This window comes from Chanodichthys erythropterus, chromosome 7 (genome assembly GCF_024489055.1).
Source record: "Chanodichthys erythropterus isolate Z2021 chromosome 7, ASM2448905v1, whole genome shotgun sequence".
Lineage (NCBI taxonomy): Eukaryota > Metazoa > Chordata > Actinopteri > Cypriniformes > Xenocyprididae > Chanodichthys > Chanodichthys erythropterus.
Window position 1 is genome coordinate 2,484,728 of NC_090227.1, and position 16,132 is coordinate 2,500,859.

A 16,132-nucleotide genomic window follows, 5' to 3' on the forward strand; every position below is an offset into this window, starting at 1 on the left:
ATAAAAAGCATGAAATGGTGCAATGTTGTGCAAAAGGCATGAAAACAACTAATATTGTGTGAAACTGAATGGAGATTATCGAATTATCATAAGATTTGTGAGTGATTTAGAGCACAGCAGAACTCAAGGCTAAAGGCTTATTAATGAAAGTTCCTGTCAAAAACATGTATTGTATTAAAAGGGCAGCTATAAAAAAGCCAGTGTTGAGCAGGTATTTGAAGCTTCTGGTGTCTCTGGAGTCTCAAGAAGCTCTCCATGCAGGCTGGCAGTTGTGCGTAAAGATGCATTTCAGCCATCACTAACCAAACCTCACAAAGAGAAACATTATCCTAGCATTTTTAGCATGTTCCTAGCATGTTTAACACATTGCTAAAATGATCCTAGTATGTTGTGGCATTTTGCTAGCATGTTTTGTCACATTGTTATCATGTTATATCATGTTGCTAGCATTATCCTAGCCTGTTTTAACATGTTGCTAACATTTTAACATGTTTTTTGTTTTTGTTCCCTTGAGGGAACGAATTAGTAAATCGTGAGCCAAATTTAACAAATCGAGGGAACGAATTAGTAAATCGAGGGAATGAATTAGTAAATCGAATTAGTTAATCGTGAGCCCAATTTAACAAATCGAGGAAATGAAATTAGTAAATCATGAGCCCAATTTAACAAATCGAACGAATTAGTCAATCGTGAGCCCAATTTAACAAATCGAGGGAACGAATTAGTAAATCGTGAGCCCAATTTAACAAATCGAGGGAACGAATTAGTAAATCGTGAGCCCAATTTAACAAATCGAGGGAACGAATTAGTAAATCGTGAGCCCAATTTAACAAATCGAGGGAACGAATTAGTAAATCGTGAGCCCAATTTAACAAATCAAGGGAACGAATTAGTAAATCGTGAGCCCAATTTAACAAATCAAGGGAACGAATGAGTAAATCGCGTGCACAATTTAACAAATCAAAGGAACGAATTAGTAAATCGTGAGCCCAATTTAACAAATCAATGGAACGAATTAGTAAATCGTGAGCCCAATTTAACAAATCAAGGGAACGAATGAGTAAATCGCGAGCACAATTTAACAAATCAAAGGAACGAATTAGTAAATCGTGAGCCAAATTTAACAAATCGAGGGAACGAATTAGTAAATCGCGAGCCCAATTTAACAAATCAAGGGAACAAATTAGTAAATCGTGAGCCCAATTTAACAAATCGAGGGAACAAATTAGTAAATCGTGAGCCCAATTTAACAAATCAAAGGAACGAATTAGTAAATCGTGAGCCAAATTTAACAAATCAAGGGAACGAATTAGTAAATCGTGAGCCCAATTTAACAAATCAAGGGAACAAATTAGTAAATCGTGAGCCCAATTTAACAAATCAAGGGAACGAATTAGTAAATCGTGAGCCCAATTTAACAAATCGAGGGAACGAATTAGTAAATCGCGAGCCCAATTTAACAAATCAAGGGAACAAATTAGTAAATCGTGAGCCCAATTTAACAAATCAAGGGAACGAATTAGTAAATCGTGAGCCCAATTTAACAAATCAAGGGAACAAATTAGTAAATCGTGAGCCCAATTTAACAAATCGAGGGAACGAATTAGTAAATCGCGAGCCCAATTTAACAAATCAAGGGAACAAATTAGTAAATCGTGAGCCCAATTTAACAAATCAAGGGAACGAATTAGTAAATCGTGAGCCCAATTTAACAAATCAAAGGAACGAATTAGTAAATCGTGAGCCAAATTTAACAAATCAAGGGAACGAATTAGTAAATCGTGAGCCCAATTTAACAAATCAAGGGAACGAATTAGTAAATCGTGAGCCCAATTTAACAAATCAAAGGAACAAATTAGTAAATCGTGAGCCAAATTTAACAAATCGAGGGAACGAATTAGTAAATCGCGAGCCCAATTTAACAAATCAAGGGAACAAATTAGTAAATCGCAAGCCCAATTTAACAAATCGAGGGAACAAATTAGTAAATCGTGAGCCCAATTTAACAAATCAAGGGAACGAATTAGTAAATTGTGAGCCCAATTTAACAAATCTAGTGAACGAATCAGTAAATTGTGAGCCCAATTTAGCAAATCAAGGAAACGAAATTAGTAAATCGTGAGCCCAATTTAGCAAATCGAGGAAACGAAATTAGTAAATCGTGAGCCCAATTTAGCAATTTGAGGGAACGAATTAGTAAATCGTGAGCCCAATTTAGCCTACTATTTTTTTTCCTGCATGTCATGTGCGGGGGTCCGGTAGTATTGTATTAATAAGATATATATTGCATATTTTATTGTTATAATAATTTCTTGCTTTATAATACAATTTCTTGTATTGATTTCCGGGTGAAATGTGGCTCTGACAGTTTCTGTGTTTACTGAGTTTTAGTATGCGAGTGTGGCACTTGTTAGAGAGCGTTTGAAGTGTCTGTTCCTGCTAGTGTTAGTGTCAGCGGTCTGTCAGATTACCTCTTTCACCATGACACTGCAGGAGAAGAACACACTGGCACAGACTGATCTCACACACTGTCCCGGTTCATCAACACTGGTACGCGATGCATGCGGGTGTCTGGAAACAGAAAGAGCACGAGCGCTGAAGTGTTGCATCATTGATTCCGTACATGTGCATGATGTGCAGCATCGCTATGGAAAGTGATAATGGCATTTGTGAGAACACTCACACTAGATGTTCTCCTAAACAAATGGTCTCAAATTGTTGCTGAGGAGGCCTTTCCTGGATTAAGGCCTATGGGGAACGAGACAGGTGTTACTCGCCGGCCTAGACGGTAATCCTCTCACCTGCCTGAGATGGATACCAGGCTTTCGCTGGGTGAGAAATGGGTCAGTGTTCGGTAACACTGCAAACAGGGTCATCACCTCACGCCTGTAAATAGGGTCAACATCTCACAGCTGAGTGCGTGAGTAGAATGCCCCATATTTCTAGGAAGCGCTCTAATCCTCCTTAGCAAACAAATATGAGTTATGTAAAGTATAAAGATCACAGTCCTAGATATTTTTGTGGAAAGGACAAAAAAAGCTGTAATCATTATGTAACAGACAATGTGCCGCTGGACAGGTCTTGTTTTTGTTGTGTTTATTCTGCGATAATGAACATCTGACTGTACATTATCTCATTTCATGCTACTTGATAATAAATGCACACATGGAAGTGAAATATTGACTGCAGACATACAGAATAAGAGCTAAACAGTGTTATTTTAGAATAATTGAGATAACTAAAACTGTTACAGTTTTTATTCATATTTTGAATTAATTTTATTTATATATTTCCTGTTTTCATTTTAATTTTAGCGAAAGTTTAATTTTTTTTTTTTGTCTTTATTAATTTGTCTATATAGTTTTTTATTAATTTTATTTCAGTTTTAGTTATTTTAGTCCATAAATTTAAACTAAATTAAAATTAGATTGTTTCCTTGGCAACTAATACATACACAAAAGTTTTGGTTTGTATGTACTTGCCATAGAGTTATGGTTAAGGTTGAGTTTAGGGTTAGCTGCATGTAATTATGCATAATTTATGGTTATTACTATAGTAACTACATGCAACTTGTGTAACATCGACACCATAAAATAAGATGTTACCAAGGTTTTCTTTATATATATATTTTTTTTATTAAAGTTAAATTTCAAAAGTTAAAGTTCATTTTCGTTAACTATAATAACTATCTCAGATGAGTTATACAATACATTGTTGACCTGGACAGATAATGTTATTATTCTGACTGCTGAATGCTGCGAATGACCAGAATGAAGTATTGCTAGTACTTTTAGCACATTGTTAGCATTATACTAGAAACATGTTTTAACATGTTTCTAGTATTATGATAGCATTCTTTAGCACATTGCTAACATGTTTTAACATATTGCTAGCATGACTTAGCATGTTGTGACATTTTGTTAAAATATTTCTACTGTTTTAACACACATCTAATATGTTGCTAGCATGTTGCTAACATTATCATAGCATGTTTTAGCACATTGTTAACATGCTTTTTGACACATTGCTAACATGTTTTAACATACTGCTAGCATTAATTAACATTCAAACAATGTTTGAACATGTTAGAATAATTATAGCATGTTTTAAAATGTTGTTAACATGTTTAACAGTGTTAGCATTAATTAGCATGGAACACATTGCTAGCATGAATTAGCATGTTGCTAACACATTTCTATGTTCGCATGTTTGAACATGTTGTTAGCATTATTATAGCAAGTTTTAAAATGTCGCTCACATGTAACAGACTGGACTACTGCTAACATTATCATAGCATGTTTTACCACATTGCTAACATGTTTTTGGCACAGCTAACATGTTGTAACATACTGCTAACATGAATTAGCATGTTTTTATCATGTTATAACACATTTCTAGTATGAATTAGCATGTTTGCTAACACATTTCTAGCATGTTTTAACACATTGCTAACATGAATTAGCATTTTGCTAGAATGTGTCTACTGCTTTAACACATAGCTAATATGTTGCTAATATTATCATAGCATGTTTTAATACATTGCTAACATGTTTTTGGCACATTGATAACATGTTTTAACATACTGCTAGCATGAATTAGCATGTTTGTTAAAACATATCTAGCATGTTTGAACATGTTGTTAGGATTATTATAACATGTTTTAAAATGTTGCTAACATGTTTAACATTGTAAGCATGAATTAACGTGTAACAGACTGCTAGCATTTTGCTAACATTATCATAGCATGTTTTAACACATTGCTAACATGTTTTGACACATTGTTAACATGTTTTAACATACTGCTAACATGAATTAGCATGTTCTTATGTTATAACACATTGCTAGTATGAATTAGCATGTTTGCTAACACATTTCTTGCATGTTTTATCACATTGCTAACATGAATTAGCATTTTGCTAGAATGTTTCTACTCCTTTAACACATAGCAAATATGTTGCTAGCATTTTTCTAACATTATCATAGCATGTTTTAACACATCGTTAACATGTTTTTGGCACACATTTGCTAACATGTTTTAACATGCTAGCATGAATTAACATGTTTGTTAACACATTTCTAGCATTTATAGCATGTTTTAAAATGTTTGCTAACATGTTTACCATTGTTAACATGAATTAGCATGTAACAGACTGCTAGCATGTTTGCTAACATTATCATAGCATGTTTTAGCACACATTGTTAACATGTTTTTGGAACACTGATAACAAGTTTTAACATACTGCTAACATGAATTAGCATGTTTTTGGCACATTGATAACATGTTTTAACATACTGCTAGCATGAATTAGCATGTTTGCTAACACATTTCTAGCATGTTTGAACATGTTGTTAGCATTATTATAACATGTTTTAAAATGTTGCTAACATGTTTAACATTGTAAGCATGAATTAACGTGTAACAGACTGCTAGCATTTTGCTAACATTATCATAGCATGTTTTAGCACATTGCTAACATGTTTTAACATATTGCTAACATGAATTAGAGGTGATTTTCGGGGTGTGTTTGAATTCAGTCTTCTGTAGGTTGATCCTTTTCATTTCCATCAAACGATGTGGCATACTTTTGTTCCTAACACATTACCCAGTCCATATCAGTAAAGATATCCAGCATGATATTTTTCCCCACCGAGATCTGATGTGTTTTCAAAGTGTTTCTTTAATTTATTTGGCAGTGCATATATATATAGAGAGAGAGAGATTTTGTTTATTAAGAGTTTACTTTTTCCATTTAATTCTAGAAATAAGCCGTTTTTAGGATTTTTATTTATTGATTGATTGAATTTTTAATTAATACATTCAAAACAAAGAAAGATTATGCATCTTTCTATGTAGATTACAATGAATAATAAACATTTAGATCCTGCACTATTTAATCAAACTGGTGACACTGATCATGTGACTCTGCACAGAGGCTGATCGTCAGCTTGTGCACAAACATGTGAAGTTCAATATTTCAACTTTTCACTGAAACTGTGCTGATAATATCAACTGTATATAATGACACTCCTAGAAAATGTACATCTCTTAATAATGAATAATAATAATAATAATGAATAATAGATAATAATGAAGTACTGCATGCAATAATGTCAGTATTGCATCACAGTGAGACGGAGGATGACAGCGACTCTCACAGTAGGTCACTGGGGTACAGCGTGTGCTGCTGAACACTGGAGCTCAGCAGTTTTACAGCATCATGCTTGCCATCACCAGATCTGTAATCGGCACAAATCCTGACCTACTGACTGAACATCCACAGCCGCGCTCGCTTTCTGCACTAAAACACACACGCATATCTGCAGAGTCACATGTGTTTGTTTGGATTCACCAACAGACTGATTTTCAGCTTTGGCAAGAATGCAACAGATTAGCCCAAACAGTACAATTATCTGGAAACTCTTTACAAAAAGGTTTCATTTGTTAAAATGAGTTAACAACATTAGTTAACATGAACTAACGATGCATGATATAAATGTTAATTTTGATATTTAATAATACATTTTCAAAAAGTCAACATTAGCAGTGTTATTTTAGTTTTATTATTGTTATTAATATTTTGAAATAGCTTTTATTTTTGTATTTTTATTTTTCAAGTTATTTTAGTTTAATTTTTAGTCCTTTCATTATGTGCTTATGTCATTTTATTATCTTTATATATATATATATATATATATATAAAATTTCCATTTTATGTAGTTTTTAGTTTTTATTTATTTCCAGTTAATAATTTTAGTGCTTCAACTTCAACTTATTTCAGGCAACATTTCTAAGTTTTTCAACTGATATTTATATTTTATTTTATTTTTTTTTCATTTTATTTTAGCTTTAATCATGTTTTTAATAGTTTTAATTAATAATAACAACTGTTAATTTTAATATTTAATAATAAATGTTTAAAGTCAACATTAGCAGTGTTATTTTAGTTTTATTATTGGTTTATTTTATTTGTATATATTTTTTTATTTTTCATGTTAATTTTATATATTATATATTTATTTTAGTTTATTTTTTTCATCCATTTAGTTATGTGCTTTTTATTTTATTATTATTATTTTTTTTCCTCCCCATTTTAGGTAGTTTTAGCAAATTATATTTATATTTTATTTTATTTTATTTCAGTTTCAGACATATTTTTAATAGTCTGTGTTAATAACAACCATGAACATTACTTGCACTGTGAACAACTGTATTTTTAAAAAAAACATTAAAAAAACATTAATGTTGATTTGCTTATTGTCAGTTCACGTGATCTAATGCATTAACTAATAATGAGACCTTTTTGTAAAGCGCCACCAGTTCTCTCATCCTCAAAACAAACTTTACCATGTACAAGAGTTCAACTAAGAGGTTTCACTGTAGTAGCTGAATTAACTCAAATATTCTCTCTTTAACTTTACACTGATGTGGACTGAAAACCAATCAATGAATGGAGTGTCATCTGATTGGACCAAACCCCTCAGAGATCCTGTAATTCCAGTCCAGAGAGCTCAAATTGGCGGCTGTTTTGAGCGTCAACAGTGGAAACAAGGAAATGAAGCAGACTTGATGTTGCGGGAGTGGTTTGTTGGTGTTCGCAGCCAACTGCAGATAAGGAATGTCTTTATATTTATTTACATACAACACTGTGTAAAAGAGCATCTGAAAACTTCAGTAAAAATGATGAAAATGTGCAATCACTGCTGTCATGATTGTATCTAAATAACTCTCCAAGCCCAGTAGAAAGCCTTGTGTAAATATGTTGTTTTACAAACAACTAGCCTTGATCAAGTGATTTGCAGTCGGCCTGCTTGTATTGTCGTTTTTGAGGATTTGACCTGTCAGTTATGAGAACCCATCAATAGGGTTTTAATCAGCATGCATCTGGATTAGACAGATTGACCCCGCCCAGACAGAGCATCACTTAAATAAACCTGACGCTCCGGAGGTCCTGCTCAGTCTGCAGCGCTTCCCTCCCTCCGCCTTCATCCCGCTGATTCATCTCTCGCTCACAGAAGCAGAATCCCTGGGGAAAAACAGTTATGGAGTTTTGCCTGAGTGAGAACTTCCAGTTTCTAAACCAGCACAAGTAAGTACAGGACTATTATTGTTCAAAAAGTGAAAAGTATTTTGTTTTATACCAGCTAAACTGTAGAAAATGTTTTATTGTTATCTTTGTTTACATGCAATGACTTATAAATGTCACCATAAATGGTTTGAATTTTAATAATTGTCATAGTAACCAAGTTGAGAGTGTTTTAAAGTTTATGTAACTTTGGGAACTCTTTGATTTGACTTTAAAATGCCAGTAATGTGCTTCAGTTTACTGTTTTAATGGGCTGAAATGTTTGTGGTGTGTAATATATGGTGTGACAGAAGACTGTGTGAACATTGAATGTCTTTTCAAATATGTAAATAGTGCTTTATTTGTCATTAAATATCATAAATGTGTAGTACAATCACTATGCAATGCTTATAAAACATCTTTCAACTGTGAACTGTATCTTAATTGTATATACTCGCATGATAATGTTTGTAAGCTGTGCAATAATTAATTTCTAATGATTTTGTACTGACTATAATTAGTGCATTATGCATGCTTTTGCATAACTCAGTTTTGCTGTAATACTTTCATAGTCATTCATAAATATATTTTTGCTTAACAGGTCAGTAGTTCATGCAGTATATATATATATATATATATATATATATATATATATATATATATATATATATATATATATATATATATATATAAACTGCATTAACTACTGATGAACTACTGAAATTATATATATATTCATCGTCATTTATAAATATATTTAGTTTAACATGTCTGTAGTTCATGCAGTCTACATTCATATATCAGAATGGCTAATTTAAGAAGTGTGCCATGATAATTAATGACAAATAAAATATTTTATACCTCTTTAGCCTCTTAGTTCAGTATAAATGTAGTTATAAACTAACTTTAAACCCACTCCATCCTTATCAGCCTTTTAGATCCGTCCACATCTGATGACCCACCGTCCCCGACAGATGCACCGGTCAAAGCCGACCCGCTGAGCCCCTCGTTCGGCCTGGACAGCAGCGCGACCCCGTTCAGCCCCGGCAGCACGTCGGACAGCAGCGGCTACAGCGTGTTCTCCCGGAACCCGTCTCTGAACCCGGACTCCCCCGTCAGCTCCAGCTCCATCTCGAGCAGCAGCGCCCCGGCTCTCTTCCACCCCGTCGGTCACACAGAGTCCCTCCTCAGCTGCGACTACATCCCCTCGCTGAACCCCGGGCCCAAGCGCCTGTGTCTGGTCTGCGGGGACTTCGCGTCCGGCTACCACTACGGCGTGGCGTCCTGTGAGGCGTGCAAGGCCTTCTTCAAAAGAACCATTCAAGGTGAGGACCTCAAAACATTATTATTATTATTATTATATGCATATGAGCGTGTGTAATTTTTATTAATGAAAATGAGTGTGAGAGAGGGGCTTATGGTGCATTTCAAAGCAGCAGTGCTGCCTGTTAATGAATGTAATGATCAATATCACACGAGCTAACTATCTGTCTGACATTGATTTGTGTGTGAAGACCCAGTGTGTTTTAATCAAAGCACCTCAGAAGCCTTCGTCAACACATTTGACATGGTTTTGGTTATTTAGGATGGTATTTAATGTTAAAATTAGTGTTTTATGTTATTATTATCTGATGAGGAATGTTGCCAATGATTAATAATTAGCAACTGGAATTTTTATCACATATTTAAAAAGTTTCTATTGTAAGAAAATACATTTTTATAACTATAATAATAGCAAGGATAATATAAAATTAGTTGCATATTGGTGCATATTGAATATAATCTGGCTGTGATATGTTATATGATTAGGTTTCTGACAGATGGAGCATTTTTATTGGCTTTGGCCTTGGGCAGACAGCGCACAAGTGTAAGCAGTGTGTGTTAGCATATCAATATATTGATAAAGTGTTCAATCACATAATGGAGGCTCTAATCACACAGAGTCTTGTCCAGCGACGTGTTTTACAGAAATCTATTGATCATAGTTAACTGTGGAAGTGGGGGGAAAAAATGCAGGATTTGCTTCTCCAGGCATTAATGGGCGTTGAACAGTTTTCAATACGCTCGCCTCTGGGAAAGCACAAACTTTCTACCTCTTTCCATGATTATTAAATTAAGAGGCAGTGCAAATCAATAATTGAACTCTGTCTGGACTCCAATGGATTTCTGTGTGAAAGCTCAGCGTGGAGCAAATGGACTTTATGTTTGATTAAACAAATATGGTAGATATATCTGCCTCAGTGCTAGTACTGAGAAAGGAGGAAGATTTCTGCTTTTTCTGGCTCTTTGAACAGGGTAAAAATAAATAAAGTAAAATAACTTTTTGCAGCTCTGTGCACAATGTAAATAGAGTTTGATATGTTGGTGTTTCAGGAAACATTGAGTACAGCTGTCCTGTAGTGAATGACTGTGAGATCACCAAGAGACGGAGGAAGTCATGCCAAGCCTGCCGTTTCCAGAAGTGCCTGCGTGCCGGCATGATGAGAGAGGGTGAGTTCTGTCAAACATGAGATCGCTGGAGTCTTTTAGGTTTTCTAAAACTCAAAGCTATTATTTGACCTTTATTTATCTGTAGATATTTGCTTTGCATGGGTAAAAATAACTTATGCCCATATACTGTATGCTTACAGTGGGCTCTGAGAACACTAACGTTTCTGTCTACTATTCCTGTTTAATACAGTTAGTGCTGTCACATCGATTAATCATGATATATTATATATATATATAAATATATATATATATATATATATATATATATATATTCATATATATATATTGACATGAACTTTTTTTGCTCACCAGTCACTGTTGCTAGTGGTTTTCCAAAGTTACTAGCCTTCCAGTTTTCACTGGCCACAATTTTGACATCGAAACCACGGGGAAAAACTGCCATATAGATATTTTTAATATCATCTCATAATTTGGCAGCAGGTAATTTAGGCTGCTGTCACTTTAAGAGCTGACGCACGGATCCATTATACAGTTACACATGCGTTTTCTTTCTCAACTGTTTACGTTCACTTAAAATATAACTGACTGTGTTTATGTGAATACATAAACATTATCTTGAGTGTATTTGACTGTTTAAGTGCAATAAACAGCGAAAAATAACTCAATTTAGCACTGAAAGGTGGGTTTATATGAGCGCACTTTGGGTATAAGCATAAAATCTGCAGGAATGAGTAAAATTATTTGCAATCCCACGCCGAAATTCAAGCCCTGAAACACCAACAATATTCAGTCGTAGAGAATGAAACGAGTGAGTGAGGGTTTGTGGGTCGATTCGCTGTCAGAGAGATGAGAGAGAGAGAGAGAAAGAGCAGCTGGTATCTGTGTTTATTCTGCGGGAAACTAATATTGGAAGCATTTCAGATATTTCAGTATCAGAAAAATCTATATTTTTGACACTACATTGCACTTAGTTTATTATTTCAGATGCCTTTTTAAAAGACTGTAACTGAAAAATGTAAATAAAATTCAACCTGCCGAAGTGGCTAGTAGGAGTGACTGCGTTAAACGGCGGGTTTTAATGTCAAGCCCTGATATTTACAAACTTTTATGTCACATGCGATTAATCGATTTGACAGCACTAAATACAATATTTCAAAAGATATTAGTAGCATAACAATTTGACTATCCCACATGTGCTTATATAGTGACATTTCACAATAAGGTTCCATTCGTTAACATTAGCTAACATTGAGCAGTAAATTTGATTCATTATTTATTAATTATTTCATTTGATAAATAAAAATACAGCAGTTCATTGTTAGTTCATGCTAGCTCAGGTCCAGTTAATACTATTAACAGATACAATTTTTGATTTTAATAATAAATAAATGCTAAAGTTAACATTAATTAATGAAGTTAAGATTAATAAATGCTTTATGAGTGTTTTTCATTGTTCAAAATGAAACAAATACTGCTTGTACTACAATCTTAAATAATTATTCTTCATTTTCTTTAATAAGGTTTCTTTGTTTTGCATATTTCAAAATCCTAAAACATTGTTTTTTTTTTTTTTTTTTTTTCCAGATTTAAATTAGATTTTCACTCCCAGATTTTCAATAGCTATGTTTACATCCACCTATTTATATGTGCATTTTGGGATATCGACAAAAAATGCTGGATGCAATTCTATAAAAAAAAAAATGTATGCACACAATTCCGATAGGAAAAAGTGCATCAACTGCGATGGAAACACATTTGCTGAATAAATCCCTCGATGTGCAACAAAAAAACGTGTGACTTTGCCTCAGCAGAGGCTGTGATTGGATAACTGGCCTAACAATTTAAATGTGCAACTTTGAATGGAAACATAGCTAATGTTTGGACAATGTCTTTTTTTTTAAGCAGGTGTCTTGACATGAATAGCAGTGGAACTATTTATTTAGCTTAAAATAACATGTTAACCTCCATGTACCTGTTCAGGTGTGCGCATGGACCGCGTGAGAGGAGGTCGACAGAAGTACAAGCGCAGAGTGGATTCAGCACTTTCTCTCTTCACCAAAACACCTTACGCACATCCAAGCAAATCAATCAGTGAGTCTCATCGGACTGACATTCATTAAAACAGCCTTTGCTAACCGTTTATTATTAACAAAAATACCGAAGCACAACTCTGAGTGTTAGAAACTGTCTTCAGTGGATTAGGTCTGGTTGAGGATTTAACCTGATTAAGGGTTTAACTTCATCAATAAAGCATCATCTTTTCCTTTCCAGGAAACAAAGTGATCTCTCAGCTGCTCGTGTCTGAACCGGCTCCTCTGAGAGCTGCCCCTGACCCCTCGACCCCTGACAGTGACCTTAAAACGCTGCTGACCTTATGTGACCTTTTAAACAGGGAGCTCCTGGTTATGATTGGCTGGGCAAAACACATACCAGGTACACAGGCGGTCCTGTTTTGATGTTTTTGATGCACTATTCGTTTAAAAACGAAGCATTGCAGTATTCTGTTTTTGTTGTTTCAGGTTTCACTGGGCTCTCTTTGGTGGATCAGATGGCTTTGCTCCAGAGCGGCTGGATGGAGACGCTGGTGCTGAACGTGGTGTGGAGATCTCAGGGCTCGGCCGACGAGCTGCAGTTTGCGGAGAACCTGCGTCTGAACGAGAGCCAGAGCAGAGCCGCGGGACTGCACGATCTCTACACGGCCCTCAGACATCTTACCTCCAAGTACCAACAGATGGGCCTGAACCAGGAGGAGATGCTCACGCTCAAAGCCATGTCTCTGGCCAACTCAGGTATACATACTGTATATGACCAGTAATTCATCCACTTCAACAGCTGGTCTGAATGTCGAGGCTTAAACTTAATAATCAGTAAAAATAAATAAATAAATAAAAATGTATGTTATATTATGGTGTATATTAAATATATATTAATATCATTATATTATTATTATACAAAAATACTATTAATTGTAATACTGAAAATGACTAAATAATGATTATAATGTAATAAAATAAATTGATATAAAAACACAAATATGAATTATATTATCATACAAAATGTAATAATGAATATAATATAAATAATGAATAATAAAGTAATGCTATTATATATAAAAATACGAAATACGTGAATATGAATTATATTATCGTACAAAATTAAATAATGAATATAATATAAATAATGAATAATTATATATTATATGCATTATATATGTATATATATATATGTATTATTATATTTTATATATATATATAAATTCATTATTATAATTATTATTATACAATGCTAATTCTAGATAATGAATAATAAATTCACAAAAATATGAGTTATACAAAATAAAATAATATAATATAAATAATGAATAATAAAGTAATGCTATTATATACATAAATATGTGAATATTAATTATACTATTATGTTACACTAAATGATGAATATAATATAAATAACTGCATTGTTTATATATATATATATATATATATATATATATATATAATATTAATAATTATATATTATATGTATTATTATATTTTATATATATATTCATAGAAATTCATTATAATTTTTATTATTATACAAAGCTAATTCTAGATGAATAATAAATTCACAAAAATATGTATTATACAAAATTAAATAATGAATATAATATAAATAATGAATAATAAAATAATGCTATATTGTATTATATAAAAATACATAAATATTAATTATAATATTATACTAAACTAAATAATACAATATAAATAATGAATATTGTTTTATTATATATATATATATATATATATATATATATATATATATATATATATATATATATATATATATATATATATATATACACACAAAACTATATATACTACAAAACAAAGCAAAGTCTTCAGATCAAAAGATTATGTATAAACAGAAATTCAGCATGTCAGAACCTTTGACTGTAGTTCATGTAAGAAGAGGTTGTGTGTTAATAAACTGTGAGGTGTATTTGTGTTAATTGTTTTGCTCTCCTGATTCATACGGTTCTATTAAAGTGTTCAGGGATTGCTTAAACTGTCTATATCTGGTTTATGTGATTAATTCATTCAACTTCATTTTAGTTCCCATTTTTAGTCTCAAACTCATTGGCCAAGAAAAAACAATCAATATGAATCCAGCAGTCCGGAGCACAGATCAATAAACCATTAGTCTCCCAGCTTGCATTTGACCACAGGGCAGTTTCGAGTCAGGAAAACTATTGTTTTTGCTCTTGACACAGAAAAATCTGAAGAGCGTAACCAAATGGATGTGCTCGGCCAGTCCATTAAGCATCAACAATGAGTGTAGATGTGTTTTTAAGTAAAGACAACAGAGTGTTTAACACTCAATCGGATGTCATAAATGACCTTGCCGATGGTTTCCTTCCAGACGCAGAGAACGTGGAGGGCGCAGACGCCGTGCAGTGTTTCCAGGACGCGCTCCACGAGGCCCTGCAGGAGTACGAGAGCGGCCAGCGGCCGTCCGAGCCTCATCGCGCCGGGAGGCTCCTCATGACGCTGCCGCTGCTGAGACAGACGGCCCACCGCGCCGTACGCTGCTTCAGCCGGCTGCACACGGAGGGCCACGTCCCCATGCACAAACTCTTCCTGGAGATGCTGGATGCCAAGATCTAGACTGGGACAGTGTGGACTGAGAGGCTGGAAGATGTTGTTATAAAGCAGCCGAACCGTCACGTGGAGATCAGGGTCACGTCCAGAATGACGTTTAACGCAAAAAGCAGCTCTTCGGAGTTTGGCAGCTAAACTGCACTTGATGACGAGAGGTTAAAGGATTAGTTGACCCAAAAATGAAAATCCTGTCATTAATTACTCACCCTCATGTCGTTCCAAACCCGTAAGACCTTCGTTCATCTTCAGAACACAAATTAAGATATTTAACTTTGTACCCGGAATCGCTGCACTGTTTACAACAGACAGGGAAGAAATTGTTGAATAAAGTCGTTATTTTTGTTCGTTTTTGCGCACAAAAAGTATTCTCTTTGCTTTATAACATTAAGATTGAACCATGGACTATTTTAACAATGTCTTTTCTGGACCTTTAAATTGGTTATGACTCAATCGGATGTCATAAATTGTGTATAGGGAGATCAGAAAGCTCTTGGATTTCATCAAAAATATCTTAATTTGTGTTCTGAAGATGAACGACGGTCTTACAGGTTTGGAACGACATGAGGGTGAGTAATTAATGACAGAAATGTTCATTTTTGGGTGAACTAACCCTTTAATATCACTCTCCGTCTCACTGAAGCACAATCTTTTACTATTTATTTGATTTACACGAGATTCATGGAGATTACCGTTTTATAAGGTGTTGGCAATAGTATAGTTTTTTTTTTTTTTTTAGGATTTTACATGATATCAATATTTTTCAATTTTTTTTTGTTCTGTAGATTTTATTTTGTCTAGATTTGGGAATTTGGTTATCAATATCAAAGACGCAATATATTTCTGCAAAACAGTTCCAGCGATCAGCATCATAAACTCTCTGTAGTCTGCAGCACATTGTCAAGCCTTTCTGTTTATCGTCTAATTTATTACGAGTACCATCTGCTGTTATTTATATGAAAATAAATTATTTTTTTGGAAATT

At 33.8% G+C, this 16,132-nt stretch overlaps 1 protein-coding gene across 1 annotated transcript; it reads left to right on the forward strand.

Moving 5' to 3' along the window:
* Nucleotides 1-7,323: 7,323 nt before the first annotated feature.
* esrrd (estrogen-related receptor delta) lies at nucleotides 7,324-16,035 on the forward strand. Its single transcript, XM_067388921.1, has 7 exons — nucleotides 7,324-8,087; nucleotides 8,994-9,388; nucleotides 10,437-10,553; nucleotides 12,495-12,605; nucleotides 12,786-12,947; nucleotides 13,034-13,303; nucleotides 14,913-16,035. The coding sequence occupies exons 1-7, from the start codon at nucleotides 8,041-8,043 to the stop codon at nucleotides 15,155-15,157; spliced, it is 1,347 nt and encodes a 448-aa protein (XP_067245022.1). The 5' UTR covers nucleotides 7,324-8,040; the 3' UTR covers nucleotides 15,158-16,035.
* The last annotated feature ends 97 nt before the right edge of the window (nucleotides 16,036-16,132 follow it).

Coding starts and splice junctions, on each gene's coding strand:
- esrrd (XM_067388921.1), top strand. CDS start 8,041: ATGGAGTTTTGCCTGAGTGAGAACTTCCAGTTTCTAAACCAGCACAA. Junction 9,389..10,436: donor CTTCAAAAGAACCATTCAAG/GTGAGGACCTCA, acceptor TTGGTGTTTCAG/GAAACATTGAGTACAGCTGT. Junction 10,554..12,494: donor TGCCGGCATGATGAGAGAGG/GTGAGTTCTGTC, acceptor GTACCTGTTCAG/GTGTGCGCATGGACCGCGTG.